This window comes from Polistes fuscatus, unplaced genomic scaffold (assembly GCF_010416935.1).
Source record: "Polistes fuscatus isolate 324 unplaced genomic scaffold, CU_Pfus_HIC Scaffold3, whole genome shotgun sequence".
NCBI lineage: Eukaryota > Metazoa > Arthropoda > Insecta > Hymenoptera > Vespidae > Polistes > Polistes fuscatus.
In genome coordinates this window covers 15,050,733-15,060,460 of record NW_025113107.1, presented here as the reverse complement: position 1 = coordinate 15,060,460, position 9,728 = coordinate 15,050,733, and the positions used below count along the sequence as shown (strand labels likewise).

The 9,728-nt window shown below is 29.5% G+C and overlaps 4 protein-coding genes across 7 annotated transcripts; 2 read left to right on the top strand and 2 right to left on the bottom strand.

The window, feature by feature from the left end:
- The first annotated feature begins 825 nt into the window (after window positions 1-825).
- Window positions 826-3,051, top strand: LOC122520050 (mitochondrial inner membrane protein OXA1L). The gene is made up of 8 exons (XM_043639955.1): window positions 826-1,031; window positions 1,108-1,348; window positions 1,424-1,603; window positions 1,676-1,819; window positions 1,893-1,978; window positions 2,246-2,512; window positions 2,602-2,764; window positions 2,844-3,051. Exons 1-8 carry the CDS (start codon window positions 972-974, stop codon window positions 2,999-3,001), a joined length of 1,299 nt encoding a protein of 432 aa, XP_043495890.1. The 5' UTR covers window positions 826-971; the 3' UTR covers window positions 3,002-3,051.
- LOC122520051 (MIP18 family protein galla-2) lies at window positions 2,804-4,076 on the bottom strand. Of its 2 annotated transcripts, none has more exons than XM_043639956.1 (4): window positions 3,660-4,076; window positions 3,508-3,587; window positions 3,157-3,437; window positions 2,804-2,975 (listed from the first exon to the last, which is right to left on the bottom strand). In XM_043639956.1, the coding sequence occupies exons 1-3, from the start codon at window positions 3,784-3,786 to the stop codon at window positions 3,165-3,167; spliced, it is 480 nt and encodes a 159-aa protein (XP_043495891.1). In that variant the 5' UTR covers window positions 3,787-4,076; the 3' UTR covers window positions 2,804-2,975; window positions 3,157-3,164. The 2 variants fall into 2 exon arrangements, with proteins under 2 accessions (XP_043495891.1, XP_043495892.1); XM_043639957.1 differs by having other exon boundaries at window positions 2,804-2,927.
- A 95-nt stretch (window positions 4,077-4,171) lies between these two features.
- LOC122520049 (T-cell activation inhibitor, mitochondrial-like) lies at window positions 4,172-6,497 on the bottom strand. 2 transcript variants are annotated; one of them, XM_043639953.1, is made up of 8 exons: window positions 6,371-6,497; window positions 6,163-6,277; window positions 5,590-5,981; window positions 5,200-5,512; window positions 5,031-5,131; window positions 4,827-4,988; window positions 4,610-4,741; window positions 4,172-4,518 (listed from the first exon to the last, which is right to left on the bottom strand). In XM_043639953.1, the coding sequence occupies exons 1-8, from the start codon at window positions 6,391-6,393 to the stop codon at window positions 4,284-4,286; spliced, it is 1,473 nt and encodes a 490-aa protein (XP_043495888.1). In that variant the 5' UTR covers window positions 6,394-6,497; the 3' UTR covers window positions 4,172-4,283. The 2 variants fall into 2 exon arrangements, with proteins under 2 accessions (XP_043495888.1, XP_043495889.1); XM_043639954.1 differs by having other exon boundaries at window positions 4,827-4,970; window positions 6,371-6,496.
- A 117-nt stretch (window positions 6,498-6,614) lies between these two features.
- Window positions 6,615-9,359, top strand: LOC122520048 (RNA N6-adenosine-methyltransferase mettl16). 2 transcript variants are annotated; one of them, XM_043639951.1, is made up of 6 exons: window positions 6,615-7,040; window positions 7,118-7,337; window positions 7,416-7,556; window positions 7,626-7,980; window positions 8,046-8,238; window positions 8,313-9,359. In XM_043639951.1, exons 1-6 carry the CDS (start codon window positions 6,936-6,938, stop codon window positions 9,096-9,098), a joined length of 1,800 nt encoding a protein of 599 aa, XP_043495886.1. In that variant the 5' UTR covers window positions 6,615-6,935; the 3' UTR covers window positions 9,099-9,359. The 2 variants fall into 2 exon arrangements, with proteins under 2 accessions (XP_043495886.1, XP_043495887.1); XM_043639952.1 differs by lacking the exon at window positions 6,615-7,040 and having other exon boundaries at window positions 7,148-7,230; window positions 7,308-7,337.
- The last annotated feature ends 369 nt before the right edge of the window (window positions 9,360-9,728 follow it).

The following is a 9,728-nucleotide window of genomic DNA, read 5'->3' as shown; positions in this document are numbered from 1 at the left end:
TCGCCCAATTCCAAACTACTACCAATGGCGTAAACCCGATCAATTTCGATCTATTGTTTTTCCCCTATAAATCTTTGAAACATTATTCTTGTTTAATACATTGCGTACGGGTTATTTTGAGATATTTCGTTTTGATGCTTTTTCGTATTATTATTTCTTATATTTCAAATAATTTTATTAACAATGTTTCATAAACATTTAGCAATTAAGTGAAATTGAACTAACAAATGAATTAAAATGTAATATTCAATGCTGTAGGATTATGTCATTAACATTCAACTATAAAGATTTTGAAATGACGTAAAACTACGTTACCAACTTATACTCGGCTAAAAAATTTGTGTGTGTGAAATGACTTAGGACTATCTTAACAATCTAGAATGTGTTAATAAAATTGATTTTACTTACCAATAATCGATGCAATAACAAAACATATCGAGTAGAAGATTTAATTCCCGATTGAGAACCAAAAATGATGTACTAACCGGACAAATTTGTAGAAACACTTTAGCAAGTTTTTAACAATTGACGTCCATTTTGCATGACAGTGCATCATTCGATGTTTCTATATAAATAAAAATTTATAAACTTTTATTAGTTTTATTTCATGAACTTGAAACAACACTGTATTTTTCTGTATTTTTTTTTAAATTACATATATTAATTATAAATAAAATACGTGAATACTGAATAGCGTTGAGAAAGGTTATACTAATTCAAATGTTAATTAACAAATGAAAACAGAGTCTCCTCTTTCGGTAAAATGGTAAGATATAAAAAAAATAAGCCAGTGGCGCCATCTAACGACGAAACTTCGTATCACGTTCTCAAACACGCTACCGTTAATAACACATGAGAATATGAATACATGATTTGTATTTGATTGGACGAAATAGTATGTGATTTTTTGCGTGAAACTTATTCATTTTTTAACTATAACTAATTGAATTAATATAAAATAAACTAACAAAATGCTGCGAATCTCTGTGAATAATTGCTGCAGATCGTTATTAAAGTTAAACACTGTACAGGTAAAATCTATACTTTCTTGTTAATACTATAGGTTAGGAATGATCATTATTTCGTTGTTTAACTTTGTTCTTACAGAGTAATACTACATGCAGATCAATTCATCTTGCGCGAAGAACTAGGCATACGACTTCAAAAAATGTATTTCTTTTTGATTCGAACCGTTCTAATTCTCACATTTTTAATGCCTTTTTCGTACGTTATGCTAGTACAAACGAGACAATTGTAAATAGCGTGAAGAAAGAACCAGAATTAATTCGAATTGATTGGACGAATAATGCGACTAACAATAAAGAGAATGAGTTATTTGAAATACCAGGTATCATTTGTAATATATTATATATATTATTTAAAACTGGAGTCACCTCTTCATACTTTCATTCATTAATTTTAGATATACCTCCTATTCCTGTAGAAGAAGTTGTTGAAGTTATTAAAAAAATACATCCTAATGGTGAAATAGCATTTGAAAGTTTAGGATTAGGTGGATTCAGTCCTATTGGTCTTATTCAAAGTTCATTAGAATGGATACACATTTATATGGATTTACCTTGGTGGGGTACAATAGCTCTAGGTAAATTAACAAATCTCCCTCCTCTCTTTTTCTATACTTCATTCCTTTGAAATATAAAAATAATATTTTCAGGAACTCTAATTGTTAGAACGTGCATGTTTCCTTTGGTAATAAAATCACAAAGATATGCATCCACCATGGGTTTGTATTATCCGCAAATTACCAAATTACAGGAAAAATTGTCAGAGGCAAGAATGAGCGGAGATCAATATAATGGTACGAACTGAAATATTAATTAGTTAATTAGGATGGAAACTAATATAGAAATAATTTTGTATTTTTCTTTTAGCTGCAGTATATTCGAACGAATTATATCTCTACATGAAAGATAAAGGATTGAGTCCTTGGAAATCTTTGGGTCCTTTGTTAGTACAGGTATAATATAGTTGATCATTGTAAAATGTAAATGAAACATTGTAAATGAAACAAACTTACTTTATTGGAAACTAATATAGAAAATAATTTTGTATTTTTCTTTTAGCTGCAGTATATTCGAACGAATTATATCTCTACTGAAGATAAGGATTGAGTCCTTGGAAATCTTTGGGCCTTTGTTAGTACAGGTGAATAGTTGATCATTGTAAATGTAAATGAAACATTGGAATAAACAAACTTACTTTATTTTATGATGATATTTCCTAGGGTCCTCTATTTCTCTGTTTTGTCTTGGCTTTAAGAAGAATGGCCGAATTACCAGTCGAAAGTCTTCAAACTGGTGGTCTGTGGTGGTTTACAAACTTGACCATCGCAGATCCTTATTACATATTACCTTTAATAACAGCCATTACGTTTGCCATTACCATTGAAGTTGGAACAGATACAGCAGCAGCTGCGACAATGGGATCAATGAGATATTTTTTGCGTAGCATGCCATTAATAACATTACCATTTGCAACACAATTTTCTTCTGTAAGTACTGTCCGATATTATATATTTTATCAAATACTTTCTTAATCATTTTGAAAATAACAATTCTTTTAATTGGAATCTAATTGCAGGCTGTATTAGTTTACTGGGTAATGTCTAACTTCTATTCGTTAATCCAAACTTCTATGTTGAGAACTAAATATATGAGAAAAGTATTTAATTTACCAGAGGTAATAAGACACAAACCTAATGATTTAATTGCAAAGAAAGGATTAGTTAAAGGAATTAAAGAATGTAAGAGCAATGTTTTACCAATTAATAATATTTCATCTATTTAGATTTGATTTTAACTATATTTTATATTTTCTATCAGCTTGGCAAAATATGAGTATAGCAAAGCAGATTGCTGACAGAGACAACGCAGATATGATCCAATTTAACAAAGCTGGAAGGGGTCCTGTAGTTAAAACATATTCATATGATCCAACTAAGCAAAAATTACAACCTAAAATAATTACTAAAAGTAAATAAATAAGTAATTCATTCGTTGGAATGATTGTAAAAATTTAGAAAAACTTGAGTATTATTTATAAATAGTTATTAAAAATCTAAGTATTAATTTTATTTACACATTCTCGATTCACGCTAACTTATTTAATATTTCAAAAAATATAATTTCAACGTACTATTATTTTTAATATTTAATATCAGAAACACATTGATTAATAACTTCAACTATATGTGAATTCTCAAGTGCAGCAGCTACTCGTTCCTTATCCGCTAATTGTTTATTAAGTGATTCTTCTGATGCATGAGTACCAGGAGTTATCTGTACGGAAACTTTAAATCTAGGCGGTAAGGCTCTTAATAATTGTACTCTTATCGTAAGGCCAATTATAGTTGCCATACTACAATGAGGTATCGTTGGAGTAAATTTAACATCAATTGTATTTTCTGCATCGTTAACCTAAAAAATTATGATCTTACAATTATTCCAGAAAAATAAATATAACAGTGTATGGTGGTTATTACCTCACCTTTATAAGATTTTCTTCAACAACATGTAATTCTTCTAGCGTCAAAGGGTGTTCAGGATCATTAATATTTCTAATAATATCTAAAATAGAATTCAATTAAACTAAATTGTCAATAAACTTTTCATATATCAAATTATAATAATAATAACAACCAAAAACTTCTCTTTCATCAAATGCATCAACGATATCTTCGTCTTTCTCAGCAGCAGTGATTTGTCTATCCTCTACTTTTTTATATAATTTTGGATTAATATTTTCTAAATTCTCCATCATCGTCATTACGTAAATATATCAATGATAATAAAAAATAAACATTTCCAGAACAAATATTCACTTACACTGATAGATCAAGTTATGAACAGCATGTTATGTTGAATAATCTTTACATTTAAGGTTATGTATCGCTAGTCTTGTGGCGCCCTCATACACTTACGATAAGTAAGCAGAATAACTACCTTATCGACACAACGATACCAATATGAACATATATGTGGAGTATTACAAATGATATTAATTATTAAGTATAAAAATGTATAGTTTTAATATTGTGCTATTAATTTAACATAAAGATTATAGAAAATTCCCAATTAATAATTATATATACTATAAATAAAAGAGATTCGCGCATATTCTTACTTAAATAATTACAATATATATACAGATATTTTTAATCTATGAAGCGTAATTTATAGATTTGAGTACAAAGTTGAATCAATACAGCTAAAAAATACATTTATATAAATTGACATTATTTTCTATTACTTTTTTACATTGAATTAAAGTTTCCAATCCCATGGTATACATAATACACCATCGCTCATAATAGAGTAATAATGAGTCACCCAAAGCATAACTCCGTCCAATAAAGGAGCTAATATTATTTTGTGCGTCAATAATCGTTCGCAGCATTGTATCATCAGATCTGGTGTAATACTATCATCTTTATTAAAAGTAACCAAGCCTAATTCTTTAATAACTGTTTCATGAAGTTCTCGTTCAATGTGTTTTATGCTATAACACAATTACGCAGGCTTGTAATTTAAATAATTAATTCACTGTGTTGCATTGAATATAAAAAGAAAGAATGATATGTTCTTCTTACTTGTTGTAATGATGTAATCTCTTGGTAGCTTCTGTTAAATTTTCTGTAATAAAACTGACCAACAGAAAACTTGGACAAGAGGATGGTACTATAAATTGTCCAGTTGGAGAAAGCATTAAGGGACCTGCTTCACTAAAAATAAGAAATAACTACTACGTTAATTGTTTGATTTTTTTTGTAGAAACTTATAATCATACTATTAATTTAAGTTACTAACGCTTCTATTACTATTTCATAAGCGGACAAATTTACTGGCCAAGCTTTCGGATAATGTCTCCTTCCTCGATAATCGGACAGTGTTGTTGTAAGTTGTCGAAGTTGACGTTCGTATTGACCAGCCATTACTTTAGGCATGAATTTCCTGCACATATAGAGTACCCTGAGCCTTACCGTCACTCAATAAATGTGATGTATTACGCACCGTCTTCCAACTTTAATATCAAGTAGAACCGTAGATACTGCCTTTTCAAAAGCTGGCAATCTTTGTAATATGGTATCATATTTCTGTACATTTTTGATTAACTACAAAAATAATAGTAATGTAAGTAATAATGAAAAATTATATATACAATATAAAAAGCAATTCTTACATCGAGCCAATTATGTCTAACTTCACCAGAATTTAACATCACGTTCCCTTCCAAATTTATTCCGGTGTCATTGGCAAATATCAATGTCCTGCCTTGCAAAATTTCCATTGGTTCCGGATGATGTTCCACTAATGCTCGAAAAGCTAATAAACAACCTCTATAATGAGCAATATTCCAACCACAATCCCACATTATATTTTTCAAACCTAAATCCGAACATAACGCCTTCTCCAATTTTCTGACCTCTTCTCTTACCGATTTACATGCTTCTAATTTTACGTGTACTTCGTTAATGTGTTTTTCAAGATATGCTCTAATTAAAAATTTTCAATTAATGTTTGAGACAATGTATTATAATATGTTAAATGATTTTAATAAATAATTTCTTACTTTAACGTATCTGGCTCAATATTTAGTTTCCTTTTCATTATGATCGAAGCGTAAATAGGATCATCTTCCAATTCTGAAAAATCAATTGTTTCTCCCGATCTGTTTCTCCTCTGCCAATATTTCAAATTTTGAGATTGAGTATTAGACGGTTTCTCTTTTATTTTATCCACAAACGTCGTTGGCAAATCACATGTCTTTAAGATAGAACGGATAGTTTTTTTTAAATCCTTTTCGTTAAGTTCTATTTTAACTAAAGTAAATTTGCCAGCTTTCAGATCTTTTTCATCCTTAGAACGTAAATAAAATGGCAATGTTGTAGGTCTTATAGGTCTTTGTTGTTGAAGAGTTTCTAAGATTGAACTTAATTGTTTCAGTGAATTTTCATTTACAGTCTAAATTAAAAAGAAAAATTCACTTAATATTAATGAGATATTATAAAAATATTATATAAAATTTTACACAGTACAATCTAAAATTAGTGCGTTATATAAATTTAAAAAAATTTGTTATACATCATTGTTTGAAAATATGAGTGACATAAAAAGAATAATGGATCTATTGTTCTCAACTTACTCTTTGTGTGGGATATTGTCCAAAAAGGTCAGGATGAACAGTAAAATAGAAGGGTCGAAGTGCAGTAGACACTTCGCCCATACTCAAAGCTCTCACTGCATCTATCCTACAAAAACTGTAATACGATTTTTTTTTTATGTATCAATTTGTTCAATTAACTTTATTTAGACAATGAATATTAAAAGAACGAATATTTTAATAATATTACCATCTTGCCAATGTGCAATACATATTTTGGATCGAATCACCGTAATGACGTTAAATGATATTTCATGTCTCGATTAAATTTATCAACTAAAGCGTGATTATTATTGTCTTCATTGGTTGCATGCGTCAAGAAGAGTCTGGTAAGCGCGGTGTACTTTAATCCCGCGCATGCGCATTAGAGCAATATGCATCTATATAAAAACGTCCACGGGGTTGTACACGCTACAGGAATTAAATATCACGCGGTACGCACGTTTTAGCTTGCATTAAACACACTTGCATCTTCATTGACCAACTTTTTATGTAGATACTACTTCAATATCATTGATATATTTTTGTCTAGATACATAATATAAAATTGTACATCATTTTAGTACGACATGTAATCATTAGAGAGCGTTAATGACATAACAATAATTCAATAACAATAAATATTAGTATTCAATTTTTATAATGAATTATGTTGTTTTATAGCAAAAACATTGTACATTCACAGCGTATATGTTTGTATTATCTCAGGAATTAAGATACTGTACGCGTGTTATATTAAATAGTAAATATTTATAATGGCATTGCAAAAAGTTATGCATCCTAGAAATATATATAAAGAGAATCCTGATTTTAAACAACTTGCTCTATTGTATCCAGAGTTTCGCGAAGTTGCAACTACGGTAAGAAAAGAATATTAAATGATATAATCGCAATTAATTAATTATATTCATATATGTTTTATATGTTTTCTTTTTAGGACCTCGGAGGAAAAGTGCATATCGATTTTAAAAATGAAGAAACTTTGCGTATTCTTACTAAAGTATTGTTAAAACATGATTTTAATTTGACCGTAAAGATACCACCAAATAAGTTAGTACCGACTGTACCTTTGCGTTTAAATTATGTTTTATGGATTGAAGATTTGATGGAGTATGCCTTTTTTACAGAAATGAAAAATATTAAGGGGATTGATATCGGTAAAAGAATACAAGTAATAAATATAATTACAATTCATAAATTTTTGAATAATACTAATAGAAATATGTTGCGTATAGGAACTGGAGCAGTTTGTATATATCCCTTGCTGCTCGCAAAGATGTACGGGTATTCTATGCTTGGAACAGAAATTAATGAAACGAGTATAGAGTCAGCAATAGAGAATGTAAAGAATAATACTTTAGAAAATCTGATAAAAGGTACACTTTTAATTGTTGTAAAGGATAAAGTATAAAAACACATATTAACAAAAATTTTTATCGATTTAGTTATCAAAGTGGACGAAGAAAACATTTTTAAAGAAGTGATAAATGAAAATGAACATTTTCATTTTACAATGTGTAATCCTCCATTCTTTGAGACTCAAGGTAACTTGGAGAAAGCAAAAAGACACCCACCAAGAAATGCTCCTACTGGCAGTGATGAGGAACTCAGCGTTGAGGGAGGTGAACTATTATTTATAACAAGAATGATTGAAGAAAGTATACAAATAGGCGACAAGATTAAAATATATACTACTATGATAGGAAAAAGAAAAAATTCCCTTTACTTTCCCAAGTTTTTAAGAAGAAATGGGATCAAAAATTTTACATGGACAGAATTTTGTCAAGGACACACTAAACGGTAAACAATATATTTTATTTAAATTCTATTAAAGAAATAATGTATTACTAAATTTACTTATTTAGGTGGGGTTTAGCGTGGTCTTTTTTGTCAATGGAAACATGCGATCTAAGAAAAGCACCTGTTGTAAGAGAAAGCAACATCCCAAATATATTTAAGATACATAATTCTTTAGAAATTCAATTTCCCGTGGGAGATGAATATTTGCTTATCGACGACGTTGTTGCAAAGTTAAAGGAAATAATAGCCGATTTACAGGTAATATAATATTATACAAATTTTAGTTTCACGATTGTACTTAGTTTTCTCTTTTTTCTTTTTTTTTTAAACAGATGAATATAATAGAGCTAGAAAAGGATCAAGTAACAAGAAAGCAATCGACCAAATGGGTATGTCAACTCACAGCAAGGAGTGATACATGGTCCCATGCACGTAGAAAACGCCGTTTAGCTGAAAGGCTTAATAAAGATTGCAAGAAAATCAAATTAGAAAGTACTGTTGTTACAGAACAAACTAATACAGAATCTGAAGTTGGAACAGTACAACCTTCCGACGTAAAAGATGAAGATATGCAGTCAGTCTTTAAAAAAGATACAGAAATATCCAATCATAAGGATCCCTTTTTGGTTTTTGTTTTGTTTCTTAATTTATTAAAGGATAAGAAAAATCCCGAAAAAAACAATTTTAACATTTGTTTATTTTTCGAAAGTGGAATTGGTGGAAAAAATGCATTGGGAAGAATGAGGCAGTACTTGGTAAATAAATTAAATGTCCGAGTACATTTTGAAGAATTTTGTTCTACCAAATGGAGTAAGAGTAGAAACAAGAAATATAAAAAAGCAAAGAAAAAATCTTCCTGTAAATTAAATAATGCACATGGAGAAGAAGAAGAAGAAAAAGAAAAGAAAATTGATATTTTGCCAGCGGAGAACGGTGCATCCGAGAATGGTACAGCCGAGAACGGCAAAACCGAGAACGGCAAAACCGAGAACGGTGCAATCGAGAACGGTGCACCTGAGAACGGTGCACCCAAGAACGGTGCACCCGAGAACGGTGCACCCGAGGACGGTGCACCCGAGAACGGTGCACCCGAGGACAGTGCAGCGAATTTGTCTTAAATTATTTTTTACTTTTATATATAACAATGAGAGACAACGTATTTCACACAATAATTTTATCAGCACATACAAAAAATATGTCTAAATCAAGTATTTAACTTTATTTATAATCAACAACTTATAGACTAATGTTTCTTTATGATACAATTTCCGTTTTATCAGTGTTATACGTTTTGTAGCGGGCGGAGGGGGGAAGTGTATAAACTTGTTCTTTTTTTTTTTAAAACGATATATGGTATGATTATAATAATAAATCACTCATTCAGTTCTTTTATTATTATTAATAATGAACATAACACTTTATGCATCTAAAGGCTATTTTTATATTTACCATTTATATTGCATTTAAAACAGTCTGTTTTGGTTTCTTTTTTAATGATATAACTTCTAATATTTTTGAAGCTAATCCGATTCAATCGTAATGATTCTAAAAACAAAGCTGAAATATGATATTTGCATATATATTTGTTTTTTTTTTTTAAGAGTCAAATATTCGATCAACGTGATACAGAAGAACAAAAAAATATTAACATCTTTGTATTAATCACTGATATCTTAGTATTACTTATGATATAACTAATGATTACATTAAACTAATGCTACTCTAGCAGTAATTTGACTAATGAGTTG

Coding starts and splice junctions, on each gene's coding strand:
- LOC122520050 (XM_043639955.1), top strand. CDS start 972: ATGCTGCGAATCTCTGTGAATAATTGCTGCAGATCGTTATTAAAGTTA. Junction 1,032..1,107: donor TAAAGTTAAACACTGTACAG/GTAAAATCTATA, acceptor TTGTTCTTACAG/AGTAATACTACATGCAGATC. Junction 1,979..2,245: donor TGGGTCCTTTGTTAGTACAG/GTATAATATAGT, acceptor GATATTTCCTAG/GGTCCTCTATTTCTCTGTTT.
- LOC122520051 (XM_043639956.1), bottom strand. CDS start 3,786: ATGACGATGATGGAGAATTTAGAAAATATTAATCCAAAATTATATAAA. Junction 3,588..3,659: donor TGATGAAAGAGAAGTTTTTG/GTTGTTATTATT, acceptor ATTCTATTTTAG/ATATTATTAGAAATATTAAT. Junction 3,438..3,507: donor TTGAAGAAAATCTTATAAAG/GTGAGGTAATAA, acceptor ATAATTTTTTAG/GTTAACGATGCAGAAAATAC.
- LOC122520049 (XM_043639953.1), bottom strand. CDS start 6,393: ATGTATTGCACATTGGCAAGATG. Junction 5,513..5,589: donor ATTGAGCCAGATACGTTAAA/GTAAGAAATTAT, acceptor ATTTTTAATTAG/AGCATATCTTGAAAAACACA. Junction 4,742..4,826: donor TATGAAATAGTAATAGAAGC/GTTAGTAACTTA, acceptor TCTTATTTTTAG/TGAAGCAGGTCCCTTAATGC.
- LOC122520048 (XM_043639951.1), top strand. CDS start 6,936: ATGGCATTGCAAAAAGTTATGCATCCTAGAAATATATATAAAGAGAAT. Junction 7,981..8,045: donor TGTCAAGGACACACTAAACG/GTAAACAATATA, acceptor TTACTTATTTAG/GTGGGGTTTAGCGTGGTCTT. Junction 8,239..8,312: donor AAATAATAGCCGATTTACAG/GTAATATAATAT, acceptor TTTTTTAAACAG/ATGAATATAATAGAGCTAGA.